We start from the raw sequence: 15802 nt of genomic DNA on the forward strand, positions 1-15802 counted from the left end.
AAGAAAATGAGGTTTTACACCGGCTTCCCAAAACAAGAGAGACTCGGGGTGTAATAATTGTTTCCTCTGAGTCCAGGGTCCCTCCTGCCCCTCTCTGCGCTGCTCCCGGTGCCCCTTGCCAGGGGGGCAGCGCTGCCTCCCCCAGCATTTCAAACACGCCAGTGACAACCACTCGGAGCAGCCACAGGAATCAGTGATTCAACCATCACACGAGTCAAGCCTGGTTTTGCAGACCAGAAGTCAAGGCTATAAGCAGTGGCTCACCTGCAAAGAATCACTCATGTTACCAAGTAGATTGAATTTTAAAGAGAATGGAAAAATCTACGTAAAAAAGAGGAAGTCCGAGAACTGAAACAGATGTTATTTTCTATTTTAGGTAAAAAATTCACTAGTATTGGCAACGAGACCTTTTTTTGACTCATGAACTCCGCTCTGACAACATGATACAACAGAGCATAAGGAAAAAAGAATTAGGTACCTATTCAAAAAAGTTCTGGTTTTAACCAATTTGGGGTTTCATCTCCAAGGGTCCTGTTAATTATAATTAACATCTGGAGTCTTTTTGAGATGAGCATTGTTTGTACCGACATTACTTAATTTTTTGGTTAGCTTGTGTTTAAATAGTCCACAGAGGATGGAAAAATATAGCGAGGAAGAGTTTATTTCTCGTAAAGTAACTAGAGTCTTGTTATCCTAAAGTGCTATCAGTTAATTTATGACTATCAGAGTGGGTCAGACTCTAATCAAATTGTAGAAACATTTCCAAAGTGATTATTCAATCAAATGACTAACATGGTTAATTAGGAGCCATAAACATTGCTCTGAAGTTCATCAAAGTAATGACTTGCCCAGAAAAATTACTGCTAATTAAATTGCCTGCTGCTTTCATTTCTACCTTATCTAATAAAAAGTCCAACCAATGAAATTTAGCATTGCAGTTTTAAATTGTACTAAATGCTTGACTAAGACCCAGAAGTATTTTTACTAGCTAAGCGGAGCTACTTCAAAAGAAAACATTTTAGTGCAGAAATTACAGAGCAATTATATGTTTTCTTCTCCTTAAAGTATTGTTTCAAGAAGACAAATAAGAGAGAAGTAGGAAGTTGGCATAAAACACTTTTAGAGCAGGATTCAAGTGTTTGAGGTGACTGATGCTATTGCCTTTTAGCAAATTTCAGCATCTAAAATATGCCTGGATTTAGGATACACGACACGCTCATTTCAGACTTGTAATGAAATATTTCACTTTGTGAAGTTAGTTGTATCATCTCAAGAACAGAAGAGCCCAATTTAAAATAAATAAATAAATAAAAAGCATGGGGACGTAGAAGTCCTGCGATTAATTCGGAATACTTTGAGCTCATCCTCATTGTTTCTCTTCCTAACAGCAGTATAGCAGTCATCATAAAACAGAGAATCTGGACCTATTTCATGTTGCTCTGAACCCACTTTTTTCCCAGTAGGTATGTATTTTTTAAATTATGTATAATCTAGACACTGCAGAAATGTCTTCTCATCTGGGAGTATTATGGAGGAACTACCAGAAATATATTTTGCTATGCTTAGTCAAAACACCTCAAATTAAAAAAGCCCAAACAGATTTCCTCAGGATAAGAAAAAAAAAATCTGCTGCTGAATTTACTAGGCACAGGGGTTGTAGGTCTTACTGTCAAATGTGACATTTTTGAGAAACTCCCTCTGTAAGGAAGGATTAAGCTATTATATCAGAATTTAAAGGGCTAGGTTATAACTCTGAGTGATTAAGGAACCCTTACTGCTCTGTGCAGACGGCGATGCAGAGAGGTTACCAGCCTGCAAAACATCAGACCTAGCTTCAGAGTCACTGCCCAGGTAAACAGGGAAGACTGAGCTTCTCCATGGAAAGGGACTTTCTTTCCCCGAATAAAACAGAGCCAAGCTGAAACTGGAAACCCAAATTGGGATTTATTCTCAGGGCTGTTCTTACGATTCTGCAGTTACACGGCCTTCCTAACCAAAGGCAAGTTGCTAAATTAACGCTATCTCTCTGAATTACTTTTCAGCTCATGTTATCAAGATCATCATAAGATTTGGAAGCCCATGTGACAGAGCATAATGTGATACAGAGGTATTACCTAACATAGACGTACATGAAGAAAGGAGAGAGAAAAGCTTAAGATATGTGCACGATCTGAGCGAGGATGGGTGGGAAAAGCTTAGCTACCTGCCTGGCTTTTAACTCAGCGCAGCAGCCTACGTCTATCCTACAGTGCGCTGGCAGCTGTCCCGTGCCCTGAGCCTGCAAACAAGCCCCACGGTGACCAAACCGCAGCCCACACACAGAACGTGTTCCCTTCCCTCTATGTGCAAAACAAAGTGATGACACCAAAGCTGGGACCACCTCACTCCCTGCTCTCCCTGCTGCGCTCCCTGACCTCAGCTGGTCAGGGTCCTAAAACTTTGGAGGTCTCCACCAGCCAGGGACACAGACCACACTGTATCCTAAGCCTAAGCTTCTCGATTGTCCTTCAGGTTTTAAAAGGTAAGGAGAGGGGCTTTGGTTCCAGTTTCAGTGACCCAAAGCTGGTGTATCTGTACGAACACACTGAGATGGGCTCTGCCACTTCTCCCCCTCCTCGGCAGGGAAGTGCATGTGCGGAGCATCCATCTCCTTCACACTGCGGGGCCCAGAGGGGAGGCCAAAACCCCCGGAGAGCTGGGACCAATCTGGCTCTGCGGCACCGAGCACATGAAGCAACACGTGTGTGCCAGTGCTCCCACCAGCACCTCGCAGGGCTCGGCAACGCGCTTCCTTCTGCACTGCCAGAGACGGCTGAGCAGCAGGAGAGAGTTTTTTTAGCTTAGTACAAAGGTGGCTTTTTTATAATGAAACATTCAAGTCAGAACACATTATACTCTCGGTCGCAAACTTAGTAGCATTACAATCGCACGGCAAAGAACTTTTCTATTCTCCGATGTCCGAGAGCACTGAGAGGCTGTTTACAAAGGATCGCTTCATCCACCACGGAAGCACGTTTAGCTGCATGCTGGAAAGCAGCTGCTTAACCCCACCAGCGAGCTGGCCAGCTCAGTGGAAAAGCAACACTGAAATCACTGCAAAACAGGGCTTTTTAGGTAACACAGTTGTTTGAAACTAGATCTCTACAAGTAGCTAAAGTGACAGCAGACACCACTAAGGAAAAGGCATGATCTGTGTTTTGCAGTGACACATATCAAACGAATCCTTCTGATTGTGAAATCTTTAATCTTGTAAACCTGTAGAATACATTTAGATTAAAAATCATATGTCTCTACATACCAAGACATTTAGGTAGAAATACTGGAAATAATGACATAATCTTCCTATGTAGGAATTACTTGAGCCTATTCACAACTCACATGCTGGCGAGTCAGACTTTAATTGACTCTTTAAAAGTTCTGTCCCTCACAGAATCTACGCAGCTACAACAGAATCCTACAACTCGGTAAAGTCTTGACAATATAAAAGAAGACATTGAATTTTCATTAGCAAGGCCAGCATGTGAAATGTTACATAGTGAAGTTATATATATCAACCTAAAGCCACTATCTTCCCTAAAAAAAAAAAAGACAACAACAAATAATAATCTCAAATTAGGCATTCTTTTCTCAAATCATTATCTGTTGTGAGTTTAAAAGCATTCAGCACAGAAGATTTTAGGCTTCATTTTCAGAGACACTGACCTTCACACTGGCAGTTTGAAAAACATTATGCTATGTGCAAATATGTGCACAAATAGACATGAATACATCCCTTCTTAAAAATAAAATAAAATATTTTAAAATAATTGCATTACTTTTGATTTTCATTATCTTTACAATTTAATAAAAGCTTAATTCTTCACATTTCTCTTGACAAAATCTACGGGAGAAAAACAGATCTGGCCCCTGCAATTTCATCTAAGTGAGCTTAGACACATGCGCGCGCGCACACACATATACACACAGAAAGCAAACCTTAAGCAAACAACTTCCTTTCCACAACTTTGGTTTTTAGATCTATGACAACATCTAATGCATTTTCTGAGACCAGATGTCAACAGCCTGTCGAGGCGATGTGTAACTTTTTATACAACCGAGCAGGAAAACAAAGGCTCATACATCCAGTCCCGGATCGAAATCCCACATGGAACTGATCTTTCTAGCATATTTTAAAATCATGTATTTACTTTTATTAACCTCGGTAACTTTAAAACGCACTTTAAGCATCGCTCCCCTTTGAGTTCAGTGGAGCAGGGGAATCTTTCCTCCCGCCGCCCCCCTTTGCCTTTTGTCGGTGATCTTGCAGCAAAAATGTCTGTGTTGCTTTTTCTCCCCCGCCCCATCCCCTGCCTGTAAAATCAGAGTTGGACAAACACTGCACGGCTGAAGTGACATATTTGAATGGAATTCAGACCAACCAGTTCCTGTTTATGTTTCTGATTTGAGAACGCAGCCTTCTCATTCACTATACATTAGAAACACACCAAGGCCATAAAGGGTGTCAGCTTACAGGCAGGCCGGGCCAAGGCGCATTAATCATTACTTTAAGGCAACTGGCAAGAGCAGCAGCAGCTGAGGGAACACTACACCCTTCAGCTCGGCATAAATGGACATTCCAGGGTTTGGGCTTTTTTTTTTTTTTCCTTTTTCCCCTCCCCTTCAGCATCCATTTTATGAATGAAACTTCAGGCTGCGCAGAGTCCATTCATATAAAAGCTGTGCTCGCAGGGCTCGGTCTCCCGGGATCCATCGGTCTTGGGTAAGGCCGGTGTGATTGGTTTAAGGCAGGCTTCAGCCTTCCATTACTGATTTAAAATGCAGCCCGTGTCCATTTGACCTGCGTTAATGCACAAAGAGTAAATCCAGACTGTGCTCTCAATCCTCAAATCAAATCATTAGCCAGGGCCACTTACTGTAACTGTAGATTTAGAGGATATTTATCCGTTTCTTTGAAAAAAACAGGGGCTGGAGGACAATTTTTCAGATCGTATTGTCTGCTTTGAGAAAAAAAAAAATAGATGTATGGTCTCCTGCCTCCTTGCTCATACTAACATGGTACTCCGACTTGCTTTTGTTCATGAAGATAATAATACCAAATTAATTTTAGTCTAACTCCAAATTTCTTTCAGACAGAGTTAGTGAATAAATAGAGGAAATGATAGGAAGGAAGAGAAGAGGTAAAGTTGTGCCTTTCGCAGCAGTTCTCCTAAGTTCAGCTTTCCTACGTCCCCGCAGCTCCCCATCTCTGCCGCCGTGATTCCCTCCTGTCCTACCACCCAAGAGCTGATTCGTGTCTAGGTGTTTTAGGAGCAAGTGCCGAGCGCGGTGCAGCTTAACAATCCTGCTCGCTCGCCGGCAGCAAAGACAAGCTCCTGAAGCAAAGCATTTCAAACCACACCAATGATACTGGGGAAAACTGCACAACCAAAATAAAGAGAGAAGGGGGAACTTCTTAACCTTAATTTAGGAACACACTCCTGTCCCCTACGGCTTCTTGCTTCCATCCACAGCAGATTTTGTTGGAGAACAACTGTAATGTAGGGCAAAGAACTCCATGCAGATGCATTTCTGAGCTGCATGCACTTAAGCACCATATCCCGTGAAAGGAGGGGGTCAGCCTGTTTTACAGAGCATTTTTTTTAAACTCTGTTGAAAATACTGCCAATATTTGCAACCTGACAAGACCAAAAAAAAAAGAAGAGAGAATTTGAGGAAAAGATTAAGCAACTAGAGGATTTATGAAGCAAGATTTCAACAACTGCTCGCACACAGCATACGTGCAGACTGTCTACAGAGATTTAGAGGTGCTGCGCTAATACCAAGGAATTGTTTCGGATGAGGCAAGGAGGTGTAGCTACGAGCAGGGGAATGCAGCTGATCAAAGGAAAAAAAATTTAGGCTTACTATCACGAAGCGCTCCTTAGCTGTGAAGTCTATTAGGCTGTGAAATAATCTCCCAAGGGAATAATTGTAGCAATAATACTTAGCACTCATACAGCGCTTTACATTTTCAAGGCCCTGTACAAAAATTAGTCAATGTAATTAAAGAGGGTAGTGAAAACGCCATGCGCTGTGTCAGTTTAAATGCTACACTGGTCAACCCACTGGAGAATATCCTGGAAAAAAGCAACCCTGTGTAGACTCGCACTGACAGTTAAGATTTCCTTTCTTTCTTCCCATTAATATATCCAAATGTCTAAAGTTTACTTCTAAGACCAAAACTAACTTCACTGAAACACCCAATACAACAGAATATCCAAATATTGCTTTTTTTTAAATAAAAAATAAACATACTTCCAAGAAATACTGTTAAAACCTTACTCTCTTCTTGACATTTTAATTCATCACATTCCCTAATTTTACTCCACAAGCTCCCAAACGAAATGGAGTGTCAGCTGAACCCTGTGCCTCGGGAACCTTGCCTCTTGAGTGCACAGATCAAAACCGTTTAGGGGAAGCGAGGGCTGTGCAGCAAACAGATTTGCAGGTGGACCCCCTGCTTCATTTGCTACAGAAGCTGGAAGTTGTACGGGTAATGAGGCAGAACGCTCCAAGAAAGGAAAAAGATGACCTCAAGATTAATATAGCTGAATGATCAATTTTAGCCCCCAACAAAGCTGGTTCCAGCCCCTGCAACATTTTCCAGACTTTTTCAAGTCATCTATGTCAGCTTTTTCATATTATGTATATCTTATTTATGTAGTACAGAAACTGGGATTTTCCTGTCTGACGCCCCTGTATTTCCTTGCATAAAAAAAAAGCAAACGAAGTTACTAGGAACTGAGCTTTGAACATACATAAGATAACACTCTTCAGAACGATTAACGAGCCCTAACTGGGCACCCAAATTCCGTATATATTTCTGATGTGTCTGCCTGCCTCCCTTCACTCTTACTAGGGGAGCAATTCCCCATCCATCCTCATGTGCTGATAAGGGGTGTTTATTGCTGGTGAAGCCCTCAAGAGTTGATAAGCAAGCAAGAAAATAAGACAAGGATAAAATGAATAAAATATTCAGAATTAAGTGATGTGAGTAATATCTCAGAAGAAAATTTTGGAAGTGGCAAGGATAGAATCCCAGTTTTCCTCAAGACCATTCAAGTACATTATTCATAATGCTACCCTGAAACAAAACTGCAAGAATGGCCCTGCTAATGTTTCTAACTTGCTTGGCAAGGCCTGAATCTACCCAGATTCCAGCAGATACATTTCTGGCAATCAGTAGTAAGCTTATGCAAGCAACAAAGCCAGGTCTTTTTATTTAAACAACTGAACAGATCAGCTAAAATCACAATATGCTATCTTTAAAAGAATGCTCAAATTCTCCTTTGTTAGAAGAAAGAAAAAAAAAAGTCTTGGGAAATATCGTGGTCTATATTCATTAAGGATGTAACGTCAAGTCTCTATCACTGTGCTTGGCTGCATCTTTGGGTTTGAAGTTGCTAGCTATAACATCAGGTACTAAATACACCTGTGAGTGGCAGCTGTAGAAAAAAAGTCTGTTGTGGAAAATAAGGTCTTATTCACCATACAGAAATGTGATGCCCTGTGACTTCTAGAAGTGTGGACAGATAAGAAAGAGCTTCTACGTTGTTGACATTTTTCTTTTTCCATTATCTCAAACATTCTGCAGTAGAAATTGCATACCTGCAATTACAATTACAACTAATTGATCTGCCATTTCCCATGTCATAATTAATGTCATGTTTTAATAGAGTTATAATCATTCCATAATAATGCTTTTCATTCACCAGCTTCCCACAAAGTATTAAAGTATAGTGCACAAAAGCAATGAACTTTATGAGGCTGTTTCAAAAACATCCCTAAAGGAACATCTTGGTGTATTACAATGAACTTTTTAAATATGTTTCTATATTCTTATCTGAGCTGCAATAAAACACCAGGCAAAAACAGACTTTTCACTCCAGCATTCCTCCTTCTATGAACATCCATAGGTGAAAAATAAAATCAATGATTCAGTGACAAATACATTATGCTTCCTAAGGGGTTATTTAATGTACTTTTAGCAAGGATGGAAAATGATGGTTTCTAGAGAACAGATGGTAACAAGACAAAATATCAACAGACCACAGTTGTTGACTGCAATTTATGGAGTGTACAGATGTGTCAACTTAAATGCAGTGATTCTGAGGCCAATAAAAGTACTTCCTGATACCAACAGATTAATTTTTCATGACCACTGGTTACACAGCTATTACATTTTTAAAAACTAATTATTCATCTACAAAAGAAACAACAACTTTGCTTCAACGTCATTATTATAAAGTGGAATGTTGTTCTTGCTGGCAACAACAACAAACAAACAACAACAAAAGGCAGCATGGGATTGGATACAAGTTTTGACATTATCCTTTCAGAATAAAATCTGTTTTTTTGCAATAAAGAACATTGCAAAGAATGATGAATGCCAGCAGCCAACACAGATTTAAAGTAACAGTATGCTATAAGGAGATCCCACTTCCTAGCTAAATGTGAGGCATGCTTACAAAAGGGCCCTTTTTTACTCTTTAATTTACCAGGATGAATAATGGTGCTTGTTAGGGTTGTAAGGGACTGGCAAGTGCCTGAAACTGCAGTTCCCTTTTTATTATCCATAGTGGCATTAACTGGGCAGTCTTTCTGATGCTGCTCTGCAGGACTAAAAATACATGACTGCCTTTTAAAATCATGCATTATCAGGACCTTCATCAATGAAAACATTTAGGTTGAGATCTGATCATCATAATCTGTACCCATCTTCATCTTGTCTTATACTTCAGCTTGGAAAAAATATTCTCCTGATTCCATTCCCACTATATGTCCACCTCAGCTTCCTCTAAGGACTCGTCCTTTGTCAAAAATAAGAAAGGAGAAGACAGCTCTATATTACAAAGTCCCTTATTCCAACATACAAACCAATCCTGAAACAAGCATATAATAATAACAACCACATAACAAAATGCCTCACTTAGCAGACAGTGTTAAGTTAGCCTATAAAGAAGACAATAAAAAACGCAGTCTCCAGTATCAAAGACGCAAGATAAGTTATTATGGACTAAACTGTTTACTCCATCCAACGCATTCAGCCCACGCTATATTGCTTTAACCTCATCCTCTCTCCACATCTATCCTTCTAACTTCCCTCTCCTCCTTAGCTCCTCAGCCATCGTCACCTAAATCTTTTTTTGCTTACCTAATTCCCATCTTAAAATCCCATTTTTCCCCCCTACATATTATAAACACGGTATTTAAATTGTAGAAAAGTAACCTAACATTTACAATGTTATTCCCTCCATTTCTGTTACTTATCTATTTTGACTAGAAGTTGTTCAGAGCAGGTTCTGCCACCACCACTTTTTCACATAGTCCCTACTGCAATGAGGCTTCATTTTGGTTGCCCTATAAGCACTATCACAATAAACATTATTAATAGCAACAGCTTATTCTCTACATCAGCAACCTGGCATCACAGATTATGTACATCCACAAAACACATCGGCGTGCACAAACTGAGAAGCTGACACCAATTTGGCTGATTCTTCTCCCTCATTGGTTTTATAGCTGTATAAACCCCACTTCAGTGGAGTTACTCCTGATTTAAAGTAGTGTAAGCAAGAGGAGAATGAGTCCTCTATTTCTGGCAGACAAATGAAAGAGCTCATAAAAACAGAGAACACAGATTTAGAGGTCAAAGACACGATAGTACAAAACATTCCCCCTCCCCTTGAACAAAGCTCAATTTTCCACCCTTGAGGTTTCTTCTTTGGCTTCTTTAAACTATGCACCGCCTAGATAGCGAATTCTGGAAAGTGATATCCTTTACAGAGCAAGCAGACAAAGCAACAGCGGCACAAGATGTTCCGCACTATGTACCAGTCATACTACTTTGCAGCGATATTGGACATAAGTGAATTCAGATTATTGAGAAGTCAAATAAGCAAACTGCAATTTATATGATCAAAACATCAACAGCACAGGCTTGGATTCATTTATTACTTTACCATGCAGAACTAAAGAAGAGTCTCACCTACCTGAATCATATGCAAAATCTCTAGGTTCCTGTTTAATCATCAGAGGAGGGGGGAAATTTTGACTGGCTGCGCTGCTAACCATAGCGTTGTGTTCATAAACTGGATCGTGGTACTCCTGCTTAAAACCTTGTGGTGGGAAGGGGATGTTTGGCTCAGACATCTGGCGCTGATACATTGGACGTCCTTCCCTTGGCATTGCAGGCAAAGGTGGGAAAGAATTGCAAGGTTCAGAGAGCTGGCGGCGAAATCTAGAACACAAGTTAGAGAGGTCATTTAAAGATGCAATTACTAGCTTTGAGGCACATTCTATTTCCTGAAGATCTTCACAGGTCATGATTAGCAGAAAGGAATGGCTTTATCACTTCATCAGTAGCAAATATTTTATTTATGATAATGCTAAATGCTCCCATCAGGATTATCACCACTGCAGTGCTGTAATAACATAAAACAGCAATGAGCAAAAAGAAAACAATAAAAAGAACCCCGATAAATATCAAGCCTAAAACCCATTCCCACCATCATCCTTCTTGCCTTCAACATCTCTGCAACAGAAGAGGCAAGCAGGAAACACATTTTATCTTCCAACAACTTCAAACCAGCTAGAAAGACGGACTTCACCCACCATGTTAATACGAAGCAACCTTAGCTAGAGTTGTCCATTCTTAAGCATTAATGACATATTGCTGGCATTTTAATTTACTCTTACTTTATGCTTACTGCTACACAGAAATGATTCTAAGCACCCTAACACACACACATACATTTCAAACAAATAGTACTGCTCATAGTAACACCTGGAATCACTCCAGAGTAAGAGTATCCAGTTCAGTTCTCTTCTCTTGGAGATGATGCCATGGAAAGCCTACCCAAGAAGCTGGCATTGCATTCCAGTTTCAATGGGAGGGAGGTTTAATCACTCCCGAAAAAAAAAATAGGGTGCAGATTTTGCTAAGAGACATCATGCAAAAAAAATCCCCTTCTGCCTTACTTTGTTTCCTAGGTCATTTCTTCATGAAAGAAAAAGTCCATTTGAGCTACATAGACACTCACTACTCCAAAATGTTCTTCAAAAGGCAGAAAAGTCAGAGAATTCAATTCATCACTGCAATGCAGCGATACTCAAGAACCTAGATGCGTTACCCCATATAGAAAACATACATGAACTCTGGACACTTAGACATCTGCGGGATCAGAAGCACAGAGAGCCCGGCCCTGATGAAATGCATGTATTATAACAAAGTCCTCTCGACCTCTCCTGTGGAATACACACACAGGGGGAACCTATTGCTTTTGCACTAATTGTAGCAGATAAAATGTTCTTAAACTGCTTACTATACCTATTAATATTCATCATGAGCAAACACGTTTTTCTTTCCTTAAAAATAGAAATTAAAAAGAAACAAACAAACAAAAAAAAAACAAAAAGCAAACAGATGCCTGTGCCTTCCTTTGCAAGTTTCTCACTGTCAAACTAAAAGTCAAGAACTAATTATTCTTCAGCTTCCTGCACTTTGCAGCTCAACTGACTTCGTTTGATGCAAGTAAGAGCAGACATTCTCTTGAAGAAAGCTGCCTGAGTGAAAGAGAAAGCAGGGTTTTGTCTGCACAGGCAATACAGCCCTTGCATAAAATCTTATATATAGTACATGTTTCTGAAAATTTTAATTCCACTAACTTCTGTCAAGATCTTGCTCTGAATTTGGTCTGACAAATATTTACAAATACTGTTGGAGCTACAGGGATAGAAGCTATTGGAATACAGTAGCAAAGACTGAAAATTAATTGTTTCACTGAAAATTATTTTTGATGCTGCTGTAAGTATTCTATTTTGCTGTAGAAGGAGTACTGCACTGTAACATTAGGTTTTGCAATTCCACCTACACCTGCAGAAAATAAACTTAGAAACTCAAATGTATTATGAAACAGTTAGGCTGACTGGCACTGCATTCATTTCCCTCTTTTCCTTTTTTCATTAGCCAAAAAAAGAAGCAGAAATTATCATTAAGAACTGTCAAGGAGTGAATCAGAAAATTGCAACTTGAAGTTAAAATAAGAAACAGACTCACTCACAAAGCCTCAAAGGAAGTTAATAATACTTGTTGTACTGGAAGCTTTGTATGGAATCAAGCCATTTGTTTATGCAAGTGGATTTGATTCCTGTTGCTACTTGTTAGGACCACTTATGGTTCATATATTCATGCCCTGCATGATGCTGTATGGGCTGTGTGTTCTAGATGGTGAAACTATCTTATGCCATCAACGCATGTTCCAAAGAAATAGGCTTTGAGTTATGGAGCTGCATACAGACTCACACAGGTAGGTCATTTGTTTAAATGACTTTCTCTAAACACCCTCATAATGAAAGAAAGTCTTCTTTGGCTAAACCAGGCCCTGAGCAGCAAACTATCTTGTACATTAGGACGATTTGAATTTTACAATAATATGAAATTCATATCAAACAATTTGGTAGTGGGGAGATTCAAAGTAACTTTCCTTTAGAAAAGGAAAAAGATGAAACTTTTGGCCTATTCCAAGTCAGCTATTTTTGGACTTCACTAAAAGGCTGTTCAATATGATGTTCCATCCCATAGAAGGGAGCCATTAAAGCAAAATGCCCTAAAGAACATGAGTATCAGAGTCACAGAAAAAAAAAAAAAAAAAAAGTGTAATGTCAAGACTCCATAAAGCTTGTATAAAGCAAGTGCTACGGATACAGAAAAAATAAACTGTTCAAGGTGCATACAAGCCTCTATAAATACTCAAATTAGGGCTGGGATACAGCTTCAGTACTCTTTTTGCAGGTTGCTCTTAAACAAAAAATCTTCTCATCTGAAAAATCTTATTTTTGCTTTCTGCAAAGTCATTCAGTTTTTGGAAATTCCAGTCTCCTGACTACTTGACTTTGGTCTATGTACAGAAACCCATTTGTCCACCACCCTGTAATGAAAGCCCCAGGCTTCACCAGAGGCCTGCACGGTTAGACTACAGCGCAAGGACGAGGAGAGGGCTGGCACCTTAGGGGGCAGCTTACAGGGCCAATCCCGTGTTTCAGCACTGCCAGAAGGCTCATAAAGAACCTTGGGCGATATTTAAATCTACCTCAGCAGAGCACAAAACAGCAATAAAAACCTTAGTAACCCCCTTCAGAAGTGATGTGCACAAATCCCTGGAGATAATGCCCTGTATTAGAGCAGAAGCATGCAAATCGCACTCCCAACAACTATGATTTTCTTTTAAGGTTCTTTCATTTTGCTAATATTTCAATGTTAAGTCGATTCTCTGAATATACATATCTATTTATACATAACTGAACTTCAAAATGCTCAGAGAAGCCACAGAGTGCAGCAAACAAAAACAGGCTTACATAATAAAAGTTAGGACTATTAAAATTCTACACCCACATGTCTGGTCTCAAAAATAAGAGAAATCCACTCTGAGCATATGCACTGCAAAACTGAGCTAAGAAAGATGGTCAGTTGCTTGGATCTCTAACATATCAAACCAAAACAGGGTGACTTCAGGACAGCTTAAGCTCTAATTCTAGTTTCTAGCTCTTGTGGGTTTTACTCAGACTAATGTTATTTAAGCATAGTTACTTTGGCATCTTAATTTGTTTGAAATGCTTTATTTCAAAAGGGTTTGGAAAAATATCCACCCTTTCAAAGAATATTCTGAAGCAGTGACACCACAGCATAACCACTTATCTTTTTGATAGGAAAATTTCTTAGCAAGGGGTCAGACACGTATATAGTGAGGCCCGTGCCTGCTATGACTTCTTTATCTCATAAGGCTTACTAGCTTCAAGTGGATTACCCTCACAAGGTAGCTGAAGTAGGTCATTAAAACTGCCATTGCCAATATGAACTCCTACTGGAGCCATCGAGATGGATACCAGCCTTTTTATTAAACATTGCCTATTTCTGGCATTTCTTAACCACTCTAACTTTCACCTTGGATCTATTTCAACTGTTCTCTTTTCAAAGGGGACGGTTGAGGGCATGAACCCATGGCTGCCCTCTGACTGGCTGTCTGAGAGGCAGTCAATCAGCTTGTACCTACAACAGAAGCATCTTCTGTCTGAATCCCCTGCATATTTTGTGTTTTACCTGTGGTCCATAGGGAAACTGTTGTCTTGAATGGACTGGGATGGAGGGAGATGGGTAGGGAAAACCCGGTCGGGTTTAGGAGTCTGAGCTGAGTTTGGGGAGGCATGGTGCAGCGGTGACACAGGAGTGCTGGAGGGCGTTGGTGGGTTGGACGGCCTCATTCCCACTTGTGGCTTCTGATCATAGGCACTGCCAGAACCCAAACGGAGGGAAAAAAAAAAAAAAAAAAAGGTCAAGTTATTTTCTCTGCAAAAAGTATAGCACCTGCATCCAGGCAAAAGAAAGTGTCACATTTATAAGTTTTTTATTGTAGATACTTTATCAAGCAGTTTGGGGCAGAGGAATTCTCTGCTTTACACCGAGAAGAAAACAGAAAAAAATCAAGTTAGAGGTCAAGTAGCTCAACACAGTATTTTCCTCTGTAGGGCCTGGAAATGCCTTTTTAAAGGGATTCAGTCTTAAAGTGACATTCTAAGGGAGGTATACAAAATACATAAAAGTAGAAGCACCTGGACTAGAGCACAAAGGCAGTCTTGATGGTGCCTGTCAAGTCTCCTTTTTAGAGCTTGCACAAGCCACAGAGTGAGACAGTGAAACACTGCAGCTAGAGGGAAGGGAGCTGGCCCAACAAAACACTGCCGCTAGTTTAGCTGCCCACACTGTAATGTCACAGCCTCTCCTAACAGGTTATTCTTCTCTTTTTCAAAAATAAGGTTCTGGTCCTGCAAATACATAGACACTATTTTCAAAGGTGCTTTGATCATCCCTGTATCTAAACAACACATATGCAGATGCCAGGCGGACAGCAAACAGGAATTTGCATACTTCCTTAAATCAAATCCATTTTGCATTTGATTTTTGAAAATAAAATAATTTCTCTATGATTTAGGTCTTTTTTTTTTTCCTCCTTCCTCCCCATTCAAGTTAAATGCAGAAGTATTATCAGGTTTGGTAGTACATTAATGAGAATAAAAACTCACTGCCAAGATAAAAGATTCCAAAATAGACTAAAACGTCAGTAAGCAACCCTTCACTGCTGACACTAAAGGAAGAATGAGTGACATGCAAGTGTGAACCAAAAGAAAGTCAATGAAGAATGTAGTGGTATCAAATCCCCTTCCCCCCACCCCCGAAAAAAATAAAGCTTTTATGATCTACCCTTTTAATCAGAAGACAACTTGCTTTTGAAAAGATAAAGATACAAAGGCCTAATAAAATAGTTTTAAATTGCTATTGTCCATGAATGCATACATATATATTCTGCAAATATGTAATGTGTTGCTCAGATCTGCCAATCTCTTGTCTGTTTCACAGAGCTCTCTCTCTTTCCTAATGTGTGTAATGTATTTTAAAAGTACTTTCAACACACCTCTCAGAAAATAAGACACTCCTTCCTTCTATTTCACACTTGCACCCTCGGTTTTTAAGCTCTGGCTCTCTCCCACGGAGGAGGAATGAGGAATATGCATTTTGATGAAAAACACTGCTTTAAAATGATTATGTAAGTGTTCGATACAACTGTAAACAACTCCATCAGTGTTCATCAGCTAAATGCATTATCTCATCAGTCTGTTATCTGCTGAAGAGGTAACTTCTATAAGATCCCTATTACGGTTTTATCACTCTTCAGTCAGTCCTCATTGAAATCAGCAGTTCCCACTGCAA

General features: G+C 39.8%; 1 protein-coding gene across 1 annotated transcript in view; it reads right to left on the minus strand.

Moving 5' to 3' along the window:
* ETV1 (ETS variant transcription factor 1) overlaps nucleotides 1-15802 on the minus strand; it is a 62671-nt gene that overhangs the window by 13526 nt on the left and 33343 nt on the right. The window contains exons 7-8 of the mRNA XM_010216900.2: nucleotides 14138-14326; nucleotides 10032-10279 (exon numbers count right to left, since the gene is read on the minus strand). Coding sequence (XP_010215202.1) covers nucleotides 10032-10279; nucleotides 14138-14326 — 437 coding nt within the window. The remainder of the gene's footprint in view (nucleotides 1-10031; nucleotides 10280-14137; nucleotides 14327-15802) is intronic.

This window comes from Tinamus guttatus, unplaced genomic scaffold, assembly GCF_059628265.1.
Source record: "Tinamus guttatus ecotype Peru unplaced genomic scaffold, ASM5962826v1 Tinamus_guttatus_pri_ptg000503l, whole genome shotgun sequence".
Taxonomy (NCBI): Eukaryota; Metazoa; Chordata; class Aves; order Tinamiformes; family Tinamidae; genus Tinamus; species Tinamus guttatus.